Source organism: Galeopterus variegatus, unplaced genomic scaffold, assembly GCF_000696425.1.
Source record: "Galeopterus variegatus unplaced genomic scaffold, G_variegatus-3.0.2 Scaffold99, whole genome shotgun sequence".
In the NCBI taxonomy this organism is placed as follows: Eukaryota; Metazoa; Chordata; class Mammalia; order Dermoptera; family Cynocephalidae; genus Galeopterus; species Galeopterus variegatus.
Genome location: NW_007726210.1, coordinates 793990 through 808511, shown reverse-complemented (window position 1 = coordinate 808511; position 14522 = coordinate 793990). Strand labels below are relative to the sequence as shown.

Below are 14522 nucleotides of genomic sequence, written 5' to 3'. Positions count from 1 at the left end.
CGCTGGGCCCGCGGGGGGCCGCGCGGAGAGGACGTCGCGCACCAGCGGCCACCTGTCTGCGCCCTCCGCACCGCTCGGCCGGCGCGCGGAGGCCACCTGCTCGCCACGCCCGGGTGCTTTGCGCAACATCCAAGGGCGTTCTCCATTCTCCATGGCCGATCGCTGAGGTCGAGGAATTGGAGGAGGCTCGAGCATTCTTACTGTAGTTTCGGCTTTGGGGAAACCGAGATAGGGCTACAGGGCTCTTGCTACCAGGGTCGCCAGCGTTGCCCTTCAAGGTGCCCGTCTTGTATCCGCCTCTGATATATCCAGTATCTTAGTAACGTTGTATCAGAAAGAAAGTCCAAGTTTCAACAGGCCGCGCTCCCAGGGGCGTTGAGAATTCTCTAGGGAGATGTTTGCGAAGCTCACATGTCCTCTAGACTTTATTTGATTTTAACATTTATAAACACTGTGGCAGGCGCTCTTCTAAGCACTTGACAAGTGTCATCTCTTCTAGAACCCTGTATCACACTTACGCAGTGGGATTCAGTGGTGTGTTGGGGGAATGTAGAGGAGTGGGGGAGTAGGGGGAAAGAAGGAGGTGGAATATAGCATTTGGTGTTTTCAAGCTTTTTTCTGTTGCTGTGCACGTTTTCCCACACCCGAGGGACTCGAACAGAATAGTTACGCTTCTGTTTACCTGTGTTTTTCTGTGGCCTGACACGCATCACAATTGAGGCTTCTAGGATTGCTGCAACAGTTGGTACTACTTACTTGGCCTTAGTCTTACTCCTTTAAGATGTGTTCCAGAAAGTATCTCATGGAGGAAACCTTACCTGGTTCTCCACTTTTCCATCCCAGCAAGGCCAGTGGCCTCTTCCTGTGCCCCTTTTGCTGACCTCTATCACTGCATTGTAATAACATTTGATTGTCTGTTTCACCCCTTCCCACCCAGCTTCTGAGAACAGCATCTATCCTAGTGCCTGGCATACTCCTATGTTAAATAAGTAGACAAATGTCTGAAAAGTAATTTTTAAAACTGTAATCAGGGCCGGTTAGCTCAGTTCGTTATAATTTTTAAAACTGTAATCAGGGCCGGTTAGCTCAGTTCGTTAGAGTGCAGTGTTATAACACCAAGGTGAAGGGTTCAGATCCCTATACTGTCCAGCTGCCAAAAAAACCCCACCTGCAATTATATTTGATTAGGTAATACCTTCATGGTTTTTAAAAACCAAAAGGTACCCAAACAGTGAAACATCTTCCATCCACATTTACTCCCCCAGGTACAAATGGAGGAAAACTAGTGTTACTAATTTCTTTTGTACTTTCTGGAGAAATTCTATCAGATGCAAGTGAATGTTTACATATATTCCTGTCCCCCTCTGTCCCGCAAATACTAGGTAGGGTACTATGTACTTTTCTGTAAGCTGCTTTTTTCAACCAAAACCGAAATGTTCTTCCCAACATTTAATGGAGTTGGTTTCTATCTGCTGCAGAGCTTCATTTGGACTTTCAGATTGGCTTTGCCAGTTTGATCCCAAGGTCACTTAAGTGAAGTGTCAGCTGCCTGTTTGGCTATGCCACTAGAAAAGCATCCATTTAGCACATGTTCTTTTAATGTTAGTTTTCTCTTCTGTAAAAATTCTACAGATGACAGCCCATTTTCCTAATTTGCAAGGTGCAGAAGTAGCACAGCTTTGTCACACTGGGTTTGGGTCTGGAGCAAGAGTAGTGAAGTGTACCTCCTACCCCCTCCCACCAGGATTTGGCTGCCTGCCCATGGCTTCTTCACTCTGATGTACTTGACTGTTTTCTTTGCCCACTCCAGCCCAGGGAAATGGAGAAGCACTTGGCCAGTGCCACTGAAGCTGAGCAATTGAGAAATGTGCTGATGGTTTGGTCTGGCTGCCTGGCTCCATTAATTATGGGATCAGACAGGAACAGATGTTGGCTTCTCTGCCACTGCCTTGTGGGCTGAGCCACTCCAGTCCTACAGAGAGGATGCTGACCTCCCCAGAGAGGTTCAGGAACTCAGGAACTGAAAACAACCGGAGAGGCCTCAAAGGCTGATCACTGGGTGATCAGTTCTGGTTAGTAGACTTTCGAGAGTGTGCCCCGTGTAGATACTGCAGTCTTATCCGGGATACTGACACAGCTGGACACGTCCCTGCCCTTAAGCAACTACCTTCAGGTCTGAGATAGGTAAGGGCTTGGAAGATAAGATCAAAAGTAATATAAAGTGGGGGCTAGTGGGTTAGCTCACTTGTTTAGAGAGAGTTGCTGATAACACCAAGGTCAAGGGTTTGTATCCCCATACCATCAGCTGCCAAAAAAAGAAAAGTAATACAAAGTGTAATAGAGGATTGTCTGACACAAGATAAGAACAGTAGTTCTTAAAATGTAGTCCAAAGACCACCTCCCTCAGAACTACCACTGAAGCTAGACTTGCTGACTCATTCATATTCCCTGAGTGTGGGATAGATTTTTCACTAAGATCTTTAGCCTTTTGCCAGTTTAAAAACAGATCACCAAGAGATGGACCTACCTTCCAAATGTTGTTTTCACCTCAGGAATGTAAAATTGCTTAAGCAATATTTACATTTGGGACTTTGAAGTAGTTCAGGGCCCTTATGTAAATAAAGGTGTTGTCACCTGTAAGCTCACAGCTTAAAGGTAGCTATGACCCTTACGCTGAGTTACCAGAATACTGAATCTAGCTGGCTTGCCAGAGAGCTTCAGCCACAAAAGATGTGAGTGGGAAAGTAAATGGGTTGTATAACATGCCCTTGTCTCGTCCTTTGGGAACCTCCTTTCTGACAGGTCAAAGAGACCAGAAAAGGGGCCCTCGTGCATCCAGTTGAGCCCTGCTGTGCTGCCCACTGCTGGGGTTGCAGAGAGCGACTTCCTAACCCGCATGACTTTTCATGGCCCTGTGATTTGTGACTTGGTAAAACAAAAGATTTCAGGTTCCTCTATAGATGAAACAGTTTCTCTACCAACACTTTGGGAACATCACCAAGACAGTACAAGATAAAGTTCTAAAATTTCAAGGCTGTTTTTACTCTGTGGTAGGGACCATATGTTCAGAAACATCCCCAACCTTCTCTGGAGGCAGAGTGGTATGGTGGTGTCCGGAGGGGCTTGGGCATCTGACTCCCTGAATTTCTGTCCTGATTCCCTACTTGGCAGTTCCAAGGTCTTGGGCAGACTACTTCTCTCTAAGAATCGTTGCTTATAATATTGGAGCCTGCTGTCTAGGATTATGTTTAGGATTAAACGAGATGATCCAGGGAGAGTGCATGGTAACTAGCACTCAGTAAATGGCAGCTGTAGTTATCATTATTAGTTTCATCATCCTGGACCAGAGCTGTCATTAAGTCACAAAATGGACTGGGCTGGAGCTTGGCCAATGAGTAGAGGCAGAAGATGGGAGAGAAGACCAAAAAAAAAAACCCCACCAAAATGAGAGTGACTGATACACAGCTGGACGAGTTTTCTTTGGAGATGCCTTATTTCTTGCCCTTGTTTTTGTTTTTGTTTTTGTTGTTAGGGACCTTGTTATCAGCACCACACTCTTGCCCTTGTTTTCACATTTTCTCTGGGAATAAAGGTCAGGGAGAGCTTTGGGCCACTTTGCACTGATGACCTAAGCTGGCATGTCACTGTCTTTTTGTTGTTGCTGTCTGTGTGACCAGCTCAACGCAGGGCTCTGGCCCTTTGTGCACCTTTGGCACCTTTTGTCTGTGCTGCTCAGTTTCCGTTGTGATTTTTCTTACACCAAGAGCTCAGAAACAGTTTGAGCGACTGTAATTTAGCTCCTCTATGGTCAGAAATAATCCCTTCCCTGTGGACAGGTGGCACCGACAGACCTGTGCTTTGGAAGCTGGCGGGAGGGTTTAATGATAGGATGTCTTAGAGCTGAACTGGGAAAAGATTCAGAGTTCTCTTGTGTGCTAGGGTGAGAAAGCTTACACAATTAAAAAAAAAAGTAATATTTAATCACCTGTTTCCATCACCTCTCGACTTGATCAGCATAAAATCATGAGTACTATTCTAGGAATGAGTCAGGAATTCTCAGTTTTCATATCTTAACATTTCATTTCTTAACCCTCACCTCTTTTATTCTTCCCTTCCACTTCCCCAACTAAGAGGAATAATAAAAATAACAGCTACCGCTCATTGATCATTTTCTTTTCTTTTTCTCTTTTCTTTTTTGGCAGCTGGCTGGTGTGGCAATCCGAACCCTTGACCTTGGTGTTATAACACCGCACTGTAAGCAGCCGAGCTAACAGGCCAGGCCTCTTTGATCATTTTCTGTGTTTCAGGTACTTGTGTTACTTCACTTAAACCTTATAACAACCAGCATCAAGGGTTTAGATCCTCCTACTGGCCAGCAGGAAAACAAAAAACAAAAACCTTATAACAAGCCTCTGTGGTACTATTTTTTTTTTTTTTGTCTTTTTCATGACCGGGAAGGGGATCGCAACCCTTGGTGTGGTGTCGCCCGCACCGCGCTCAGCCAGTGAGCGCACCGGCCATTCCTATATAGGATCCGAACCTGCAGCGGGAGCGTCGCTGCACTCCCAGTGCTGCACTCTCCCAAGTGCGCCACGGGGTCGGCCCCTGTGGTACTATTTTTATACCTATTTTAGATGATATAGTTGAAACTTAGAGAAAATTTGCTCAAGGTCAACAGTCAGTAAGGTTGGAGTTGAAACTCAGAACCTTCTAACTGCAAAGACTATGTTTCTATAAATTCTTACCATTTTCAGTGAGAAGCATACTTTTACTTGAGGACAAATATTATTGTCATAAAAATGTTGAGTATGTACCCTCCCAATGACAGTCTAATCTAACTAATATTCCACTTATGAGAAATAAAATTGAAATGAGGCCTTAAAAGTCATCATGTTCAGTTTCCCTCCAAAGCAGGTACCTCTTCTGCACCTGCAGACATGGCAGATGATCATAGTTTACTATTTTTAAGGCAAATGATCTAAAATTAATCTAGCAGATTAATTGTTAGAAAAAAATCTTATCTCTGAGCTAAAAATTTGTCACCTACAACTTTTACCTATTAATCTCAGAGCAACATCTAGATGAGCCCGCTCTTTTCTTTTTTTTTTTTTTTTTTAAAGATGACGGGTAAGGGGATCTCAACCCTTGGCTTGGTGTTGTCAGCACCGCGCTCAGCCAGTGAGCTAACCGGCCATCCCTATATGGGATCCGAACCTGCAGCCTTGGTGTTATCAGCACCGCACTCTACCGAGTGAGCCACGGGCCGAGCCCGCTCTTTTCTAAGACAGGTCCCTTTGCATACAAAAGTCACATGTCCACTAAGTCTTCTCTGTGACAGGCCGAGTGGTGTCCGTAAGTCTCTCAACAGTTGTAAGTGGGCATTGCATTGGTTTCTGGGGTCCTCACTATCCAGGTCACCCTTCTCCTCTGTCTCCTCTCTTCCCCCACGCCCATGCTTGGTGATGTCAAGAACCAAGCTAAGTGTACTAAAAGTCATCTGGGCTCCCTTAAGGTTATACTGGTGGCACTTTGCTGTCATTCTGCTTTGCAGCTCAGTCCCTTCCACAGTTGGGAGCAGGGAACTGAATCAATTATGTATTGCTGTCTAATAACCTACTCTGAAAATTAATGGCTTCAAACAGCAGTCATTTATTAGCTCATGATTCTGGGGCTCAACAATTTAGGCTGACTAACCCGGGCAGGTCTTCTACTGGTCTAGCCTGGGCTCACCCATATGGCTGTGGTCAGTTGGTGGGGACTCTTGGTCCTGGATGGCCTTCTTCACCTGTCTGGCAGTTGGCAGGTAGCAGGTGACAGGAGTGACTGGGCCACATGTCTCCCATCCTTCAGCAGGCCAGCTTGGACTTCCCTACCTGGTAGCTGAGTTCCAGCAAGAGCAAGAGAAGTCAAACCTTAATGAGTTTAATTAGCACTTTTCAAGCTTTTGTGTGAATTAGGCCAGATACTTTTCCAGTCTGTGAATTCAGGAGATTCATTTTCTAATTCTTAATCTCCTAATCAGGAGATTCATTACTCCGAGATTAACAGGTAAAGCTTTAAACTCTTTTTGACTTTCAACTAACTGACATAACAGTTTACATCAAGAACCAGGACTATGCACATATGTCTGGAAACAAATGTTTCACAGTAGCAAATGTTACTGTGGGTGAAGAACTCTATCTTCTTTTCTCCTCTGTTTTATTTACTTTAGTATCTGCATAATCCTCATTTTGAGAAACACTGTCCTAGATAGCAAAACAGTTTCTCATTCTCATCACTACAGCCAGAGTGCCTCTCTGGGTGCATGTGTATGCCTAAGAAGATTGCATCCTCATTATTTGCATGGTCTACCCGGTTTTTCCGACATTGACAAAGGGAAGTGGTTTGCGTGGGTTATAGGCTACAAAGGACCAACGACTAGAATTTGTGTTTCTCCAGCCCTGGAGAAGGACAACTCTGACCTATGTCCCTAACACTGGTTTTCTGGACAGAAATATCCCCAGGATGAAATGAGTAATTCATGTAGCTACCCCAGCTTGATGGAAATATCTTCAAACATCTAAACTTCTTTTATCTAAGATTAGATTGAAACTTTATAACTTGGATTTCTTGGATGGATCCACCCAGTTATAGGAACTGCCTTACATAGACTGGACTCCTTGGTTCTCACCCTTATGGATTGTCTGTTGAGATTCTGCATGTGCAAATACTTTGAAAACTGTAAAATGTTATATAAATGTTAGAAATCGTTATGGATAAGTTTTCATTATCATATAACTAGGTGACCACACATTCACATTTGCCTGGGTCAGTGGTTTATACTTGTCCCAGTCTAACTGTTAATAGCATATCCTTTTATTCCCCAAAAGATCTTGTTTTAAACAATAAATATTATGGCAACCTGCTTATAATGAACTCTTGTGACATTGGGTAATGGGATTCTGATCCTCACAACGAAGACCAGGAATGATGGCAAATAGATTTCATCTTAAGTGCTGACTAGTTGATAGGTAGTGGCTGCATAGAGTTCTGTGTTAAGAAGGATTCTGAGGAAGGGAGTAGCTTTGGCAGAAAACAGTGCTAGGGTCCATGATGGCAAGCTGGGGGTAGGTATTGGGATGGGGACTGGCAGCATCTATGCTACATTAGCTTGGACTAGTTTACAACTACCAAATTTAATACTACTAATATTTAATTTGCTGCTACTTGGACTATAATTACTTCTACCAAAGTAGAGCCCATCTGTGAGGTCCTGCCTGACAGGTCCTGCCAGTTCCCACTTTGGAAATAGTTTCCAGTGATTCTCACAGGGCAGGAGTGTATAGTCTTTAAATTATTGTGTCAATAATTTAAAGAGAGAGCAGGTGCCAAGTGCTGTTAGAATTTGTACTATATGGTTCTTTTCTACTATTAATAGATGGGCCTACAGGATGTGTTTATCCGAAAAGCTTGGGCTAGGATGTAGAATATGCTTGTTTGATGTACTGGGGACAGGTTGATTTTCTGCCATCCTTGCTCAACAGTGATGGTCTTTGAAGGCAATATGTAAGGTTTAGACATTCTCTGGGACCCTGTGGGTTGCTTTCCTGAGTTGGGGTAGGGAAGGGTCTTCTGCTACCTATGCCCTTGATTCTGATATGAATTCATCACTGACCATTCCCCCATTTACTCTGGTGAACATTTTTTCCATGGTGTGTGGGGGTTGATAGCATGGCTGACCATGTTATGGACAGACATTATAGAACAGGCTAATAGAGGTGTGGCTCACCCAAAACTGCTCCTACTTGGCTGCTCTGAAAAAAGATGGAAAGAAGTATTGGCTAAAGTGAGGTTTAGGGAGGGCTTGCCAGTTAGCTCCGTTGGTTAGAGCGTGATGCTGATAACACCAAGGTCCAGGATTCCATCACTATCTGTACCAGCCAGCCACCAAAAAAAAAAAAAAAAAAAAGCTTAGGGAGTATCTATGGATTTGTTATCTCCACTAGTTTCTATTTTCCAGTTGGTTAACAGGCCTTGGGACCTGCTGAAACTTGTCTGCTTGGATTTGGGGGTCTATTAAAATATCTAAGAAGATGGGAATGATTTATAATCAGAATCAAAGCAAATTTAAATAATACACGTAAAATTTGGAAAATATAGAAAAATATGAATAATACAATAACATACGCTTGTAATCTTACCAACAAGAAAGTGATGTATTCATTCAACAATATTTATTGAGTATCTACTATATCAACACTTCTTTAATGTGCACGTGAATCTCTTGGGGACCGTGTTACAGGACATATTCTGATTCAGCAGTTCTTGGGGGAGGGCCTAAGGTTCAGCATTTCCAATAAGCTCCCAGGGATGCTTTGGTTGCTGGTACATGAACTCGTACTGGTACTATACTAGTTCTTGTGTGTTTTCTTGCAATTGTGTAGGTTTATTTTCTAGCTGTGGTAAAATACATATAACAATTCCTCCTTCCACTCTCCCCTCGGTCCCTGGCAACCACCCTTTTACTTTTCTGTATTTATGAATTGGACTACTCTAAGCATTTCATGTTAAGTGGAATCATATGTTATCTGCCCTTGTATGTTTGGCTTACTCACTTAACATAATGTCTTCAAGATTCATCCATGTTGTAGCATGTGTCAAAATTTCCTTTTTAAGGCTGAATAATATTCTCTTGCTTTGCGTTGCTTCTCCCCCCACGGATTTGTCACCCCACTTCCTCTGGGTGACGGAGATGAAAGGATTACTCAAAGCCCATCTTTACTGAGCAGTGAGAGGCCCCAAAGTGGTGAATCTCCTGGAACCCTCAAGAGAGAGGCATTCCTTCCTTGGGAAATTAATGCCAAATTGGGGTTTTCTTCCTGCATTTATTTTTCAGACCAGGAAGTTACAGGAAGAGAACAAAGGTGGGGTTATAGTTTAACAGTATAGGCTGGTAACTTTCAGTGAAACAAGCCAGATGACATTCCAGTAAGGCAATTAAGTGGTCCTATCAACAAGTTTGATCTTAGCAAACATTCCTTCTTAACAGCAATTTCTCAGTATCTTTACATATCAATCAGTAACTAGTATGTCTTTGAGCCAGCAACCTGCTGCGCCACCATCCTTATCATGCAACAGAGACTTAAGCCCTGAGGGAAATTTCCTGTCCTTGCAAGGTCGATATTTGAAACTGCAAGGCTTTGGAAAACCAGGCCCTGTGAAGTACATATGCTTTTTAGTATATTCCACAATATTCATTGTATGTACATTTCTTTTTTTTTTTTTTTTTTAAAGATGACCGGTAAGGGGATCTTAGCCCTTGACTTGGTGTTGTCAGCACCACGCTCTCCCAAGTGAGCCAACTGGCCATCCATATATAGGTATCTGAATCTGTGGCCTTGGTGTTATCAGCACCACACTCTCCTAAGTGAGCCCCAGGCTGGCCCTTGTATGTACATTTGTTTGTACGTACAATGTATGTACATTTTGTTTATCCATTGATTTGTAGATAGACACGGGTTTATCCATCCGTTTGTAGATGGACACGGGTTGCTTCTACCTTTTGACTGTCGTAAGTAATGCTGCTATAAACATGGATGTACAAATATCTGTTGGAGTTCCTGCTTTCAGTTCTTTTGGGTACCCAGAAGTGGAATTGCTGGATCATATAGTAGCTCCATTTTTTATTTTTTGAGGAGCTGCCATACCATTTCCCACAACGGCTACAGCATTTTACAGTCTCAGCAACAGTACACAAGGGTTCCAATTTCTCTACGTCTTCATCAACACTTGTTATTTTATGTGTTTTTGATAGTAGCCATCCAAGTGGGTGTGAGGTGCTATGTGTTTGTTAATTGCACATGAGCACATGGCATGTACAGTTTTATGTCCTGCTGCTTGTTAAATGTATCATTTTATTGGAAGCATTTTCCTCAGTGGTGACTTTTGATAGAAAGCCTTTTCGGCATTCTCCCCCTCCTTTTCTTTGAGTTGTTCACATTGATCTTTTTTCCTCTGTGTTTTCTTTGATTTTAAGCTCAGAAAGCCTTCCTATTCAGAGATCAAATAAACATTCACCTAGTTGAATCTTTTTTAAAAATACTTTATCTTTTACATTTGCATCTAATACTCTGGCGTTTGATGGTACTTGAAAAGCCCTTTAACTGCAAAGATTTATACAAAATGTTAACATGGTTCTCCCTGGGTGGTATTGTTTTCTCTTCTGCCATGTATTGCTTTGATGAGTGAAAAGGTAGATGTTATTTAAACCACAATTGACCACCCTCTTGAACATGGGACCATAGCCTGGATCAGCTCTGGGAGAGATGAGGGGGGGAGGAATATGCAGAATCTGGCTGCAGCCTTGATAAATCTTCTCCTGCACCTCAGTTACCTCCTTGGTAAACAGAGGGATGGGCTGTAGGGTCCTCTGGCCTCAGATGATTCTGCGCCCCATGAAGGAGCATGGGTCACTGCAACTCTGTGGAGTTTGGGCCTGAACTGATAGGTGCCTATTCCTCGGCTGATGTAGCATGTCCCCAGCCTGATTATAATGACACCTTTTAGAGAGGAAGGGGTGAGAAGCCCATCACAGAGAGTGAATGCTCATGGGTTAGCTGGGGAGGTTTTGCCCATCTGGAGGTTAGACAGGGCAGTAGAGCAGAGTGTGGCCTGGGGTGTGAATCTCTGTTCTTCCATGAACTAGGGCCTCAGTTTCTTCATGTAAAAATGTGGGTAGTAATATTAGAACAGATAATGTGGTTAAGGTATTTGAAAACAGTGCCTGAGGGGCTGGGCAGTTAGCTCAGTTGGTTAGAGCGTGCTGCTGATAACACCAAGGTCCAGGGTTCCCCCTCCCTAACCCCCTCAAAAAGAAAAACAGTGCCTGACACCTGGTAGGCACCAGATCACTGCTGTGTCTGCCCTCCCTGCGCCTGTCTTACCTCTACCCCTGCTCTCTCTCTACCTCCTTCCTTCCTCTGCCTCTCCTGCCCCTCTTCCCTTCAGTCACCTTATCTTCTCTCTTTCCCTCAACTTCTCTCCTCCCCCTTCTCTTATTCCTTCTCCCTTCACCTTTTCCCTCCTCCCTGGAAGTGCAGGTTCTAGATAGCAGTACCTCTTGTTTGTCACAGCCTCTTACTGACCTTTGCTCCAGTGGCCCTCCTGCCAGGAAGGCTCCCCAGTCCCCTCCCCAGGTAAAGCCCATTCAGCCTTCAGAGTTCAGCCTTAGCCACACTTCAACATAGCCACGTGTCAACATTGGTCACCTTGATGAAGTTACATTTCTTCGTGTGCTTGCTGGAACAGTGTCGGTCTCTATTCACTAGTCTCCAAGTGCCATGAGGGCAGGGACTTGCCAGCTTTTATTCCCTTGTTTCCCCTGCACCCAAAGGCAAATATAAATTAGCAGAAAGTGAAGGCTTTGGAAATGGACAGATCTGGGTTTGAACTGCTGACTCTACGTGAACAGCATGACTTTGGGTAACTTAGGTATGTCTCTAAGCCTCAATTTCTTCGTCTGTAAAATGGGGATACTGTGCACCTCTCTTGTGGACTGCTGTAAAGATTAAATAAGATCGCATATCAAGTAAAACCCCCCCCAAGTGCCTTTTAAGTTTCATTTGCATGGCATTGTGGAAGTTGTGAATTAGTATATATTTTGAGGCCTGAGACTTAAGACAATTCATGATTTCATGGGTAATGTGACTTTTATACATCTGTGTAAAGACCCAGGACTGGCATCTGCTGCAGACCCGAGTCCCTCCTAATTCTGCCACTATCTGATTACTGACTTTTACTCCAGGGACTTTCTTTCTGTGTAGAAGGCTGCCCAACCCCTTCCCCAGGAAGGCCCACCTGGGGGCCATACCTGGTTGTATAGTGTAAGGTCACAGTGACTCTGATCCTCATGTGTCTCAATCTGCAAGATGAAGAGTTGGGATGGGATTAAACTGCCATTATGCAGGCATCACTCTTATGGCTTTGGTTCTTTCTGTAATATTATTTGCTTTCTATACTTTCTTTGAAGTTTACCTTAAAAGAAAATTTTGTATCAGTATAATAAATATCACAAGTAGAAGGCAACAAAACAAAACCCAGTAGAATGAAAACAAAGTAGTGTTATAAAATTCTTTTTTTCTTTTTTTTTAAAGATGACTGGTAAAGGGATCTCAACCCTTGACGATGTTGTCAGCACCACTTTCTCCCCAGTGAGCTAGCCAACCAGCCATATATAGGGATCCGAACCCGTGACCTTGGTGTTATCAGCACCACACTCTCCCAAGTGAGCCACAGGCTGGCCCTAGTGTTATAAAATTCTTTTTTTCTTTTTTTTTAAAGATGACTGGTAAAGGGATCTCAATCCTTGACGATGTTGTCAGCACCACTTTCTCCCCAGTGAGCTAGCCAACCAGCCATATATAGGGATCCGAACCCGTGACCTTGGTGTTATCAGCACCACACTCTCCCAAGTGAGCCACAGGCTGGCCCTAGTGTTATAAAATTCTTACCAGATATTCCTGCCTGCCAAGGCTCAGAGCCTGAAGCCTCTTCATACTTTGTGAAGGGAAATTAGCACGCACTAGAGATGGTAATAATATACTAGCACTCAGATGAGACATTCTGCACTCTGAGAAGGACCACGGGAGGTGAAAAGGGCACAAGTGACCAAGTATCATTTGGTGCTGTGTGTGTGGGTAGCACTCAGGCATTGGGGGTCCCCCTGGTACCTATTCCTCACTTCCTGGATTCAGTCAATAGACCTCGTAGGGACTTAAAGGTCATCTGCCCCACCTGTCATTTTGTAGATGGGCCAGACGTGGAAATGGCTGCACATGCTCTTGACCCAGAGATATTAAAAGATCCATGCCTGACTGTGCTTGTACAGTATCACAACAACCTGCTAAAACGTGGGGAGATCCACCAGCATGGCCCAACCATGACCAATCACACAGAAACCACCTTTGTACACTGTACTCAGTACATTTATTTTAAGCTCAGTTCTAATATATCTATGCATGTTTTTGGACTCACCCTCTGCTGGCCAGTCACATTTTTTTAGACCAGGGAATGTTACTTACAAGTAGACTCTGGTCCCTTCAAAACACTCAGGTTCCTCCAGAACTCTCCTGTTCGTCTATTAGATCCACAGGGAAAGTGAAGTTGCTCCTTCACATTGGTCAGAAGAGGTAACACATGTAACAAACACCTCTAGTACCATTTCAGAGCCATGAAGGAGTTTTGGGTATGGATTATACTTTTTGAGTTTTTCTTTTTTTGGGAGGGGGGTGGCTGGCTGGTACAGGGATCTGAACCCTTGGCCTTTGTGTGACAACACCAGGGTCTAACCAACTGAACTAACCGGCCAGCCCCTTTTTGAGTTTTTATAAATGATAAAAGGTGGACTGCAAAGAAAACATTCAGTCATACATGAGATTGTACCCAAATAGGTTAAAACATAAAAAAAAATACAGTGTTTTAAATTCTAATGTCAAAAAAACAGATTGTAAAGTTATTTAGAAAGAACAAGACTAGGCCTCAAAGGCACTGGAATCTTTTGTTCCTCTCCTTTCTAGATTAATCCTTGAATTGAATTCAACAGTCCTTCCCCCAACCCTGATACTAACCCCACCCCCATCCCTGAGTGGCAGATCCAATAGCTTCATCCAGAATTACTTGGAGTTACCTTTAGTAGCCTCAAAAATGCCATATTGGTGCATCCATCGGCTGTTGCTACCGAACAGCCATCCTCCCCCAACTCATCTGCTTAAAATAAGCATTTATTCTGCTTACAAGTCTCTGGATCAGCTGGGTGGTTCTTGGCCTGCCTGGGCTCACTTGTGGGTCTGCGGTTATCGGAGTGTTGGGCAGGAAGCTCTGCTGTGTCTGAGACTTCTCATGTGTGAGAAATGCCCTCACTGTCCAATGCCAAAGGATGGACATGGAGACACAAGGTATGGCGAAGTGAGGCTTTAATGGCAGTCTTGCAAGATCTGGTGTCTGATGAACCAGTCACACCCCGAATGGTTACATCAAGCAATTTATTCCCTAGTGTGCAAGTCCCTCTCCCAGTTCCTCATTGACTGAGTACTATGGAGTGTACAATCTTCCTGAACATCGCATAAGTTTTTATTACTTCCTTATAAGGCATTTATTGTCCCCTTTCCTCTGGTGGAAAGAAGTGGGCTCAGGACAAGCCTGCGAGAAAGGTCCACCAGAAGTCCTGAGGAGGAAGAAGAACCAGGAAGTGAAAAGAACAAGGTGACCAGCCCCCATCTTGAGAAGTCACCCTTGAGAAAGTGTACTTCCAAGGGTTATCACACCACAAGTTAGTCAAGCAACCCTTGCTAAGCCGTTCTTGAAAATGAATCACTTAGGCTGTGTTGCCACGTCATGGATCAGGATGGAATGCAGTCAGGTCCTCTGTGTTAAAGTCCACCATGGGTTACTCTGCTGACCACATGTCCCTCTTTTCCCTCCACCTCTTTTTTTTTTTTTTTTTTTTTTTTTTTTTTTTTTCCGTGTCCGGCAACGGATCGCAACCC

At 43.8% G+C, this 14522-nt stretch overlaps 1 protein-coding gene across 1 annotated transcript in view; it reads left to right on the top strand.

Annotated features, from left to right (window-relative positions):
- Positions 1 to 3263: 3263 nt before the first annotated feature.
- Positions 3264 to 14522, top strand: part of GPD1L (glycerol-3-phosphate dehydrogenase 1-like) — a 66837-nt gene continuing 55578 nt past the window's right edge. The window contains exons 1-2 of the mRNA XM_008583715.1: positions 3264 to 3284; positions 4308 to 4417. Of these exons, the coding sequence (XP_008581937.1) occupies positions 3264 to 3284; positions 4308 to 4417 (131 nt within the window). The remainder of the gene's footprint in view (positions 3285 to 4307; positions 4418 to 14522) is intronic.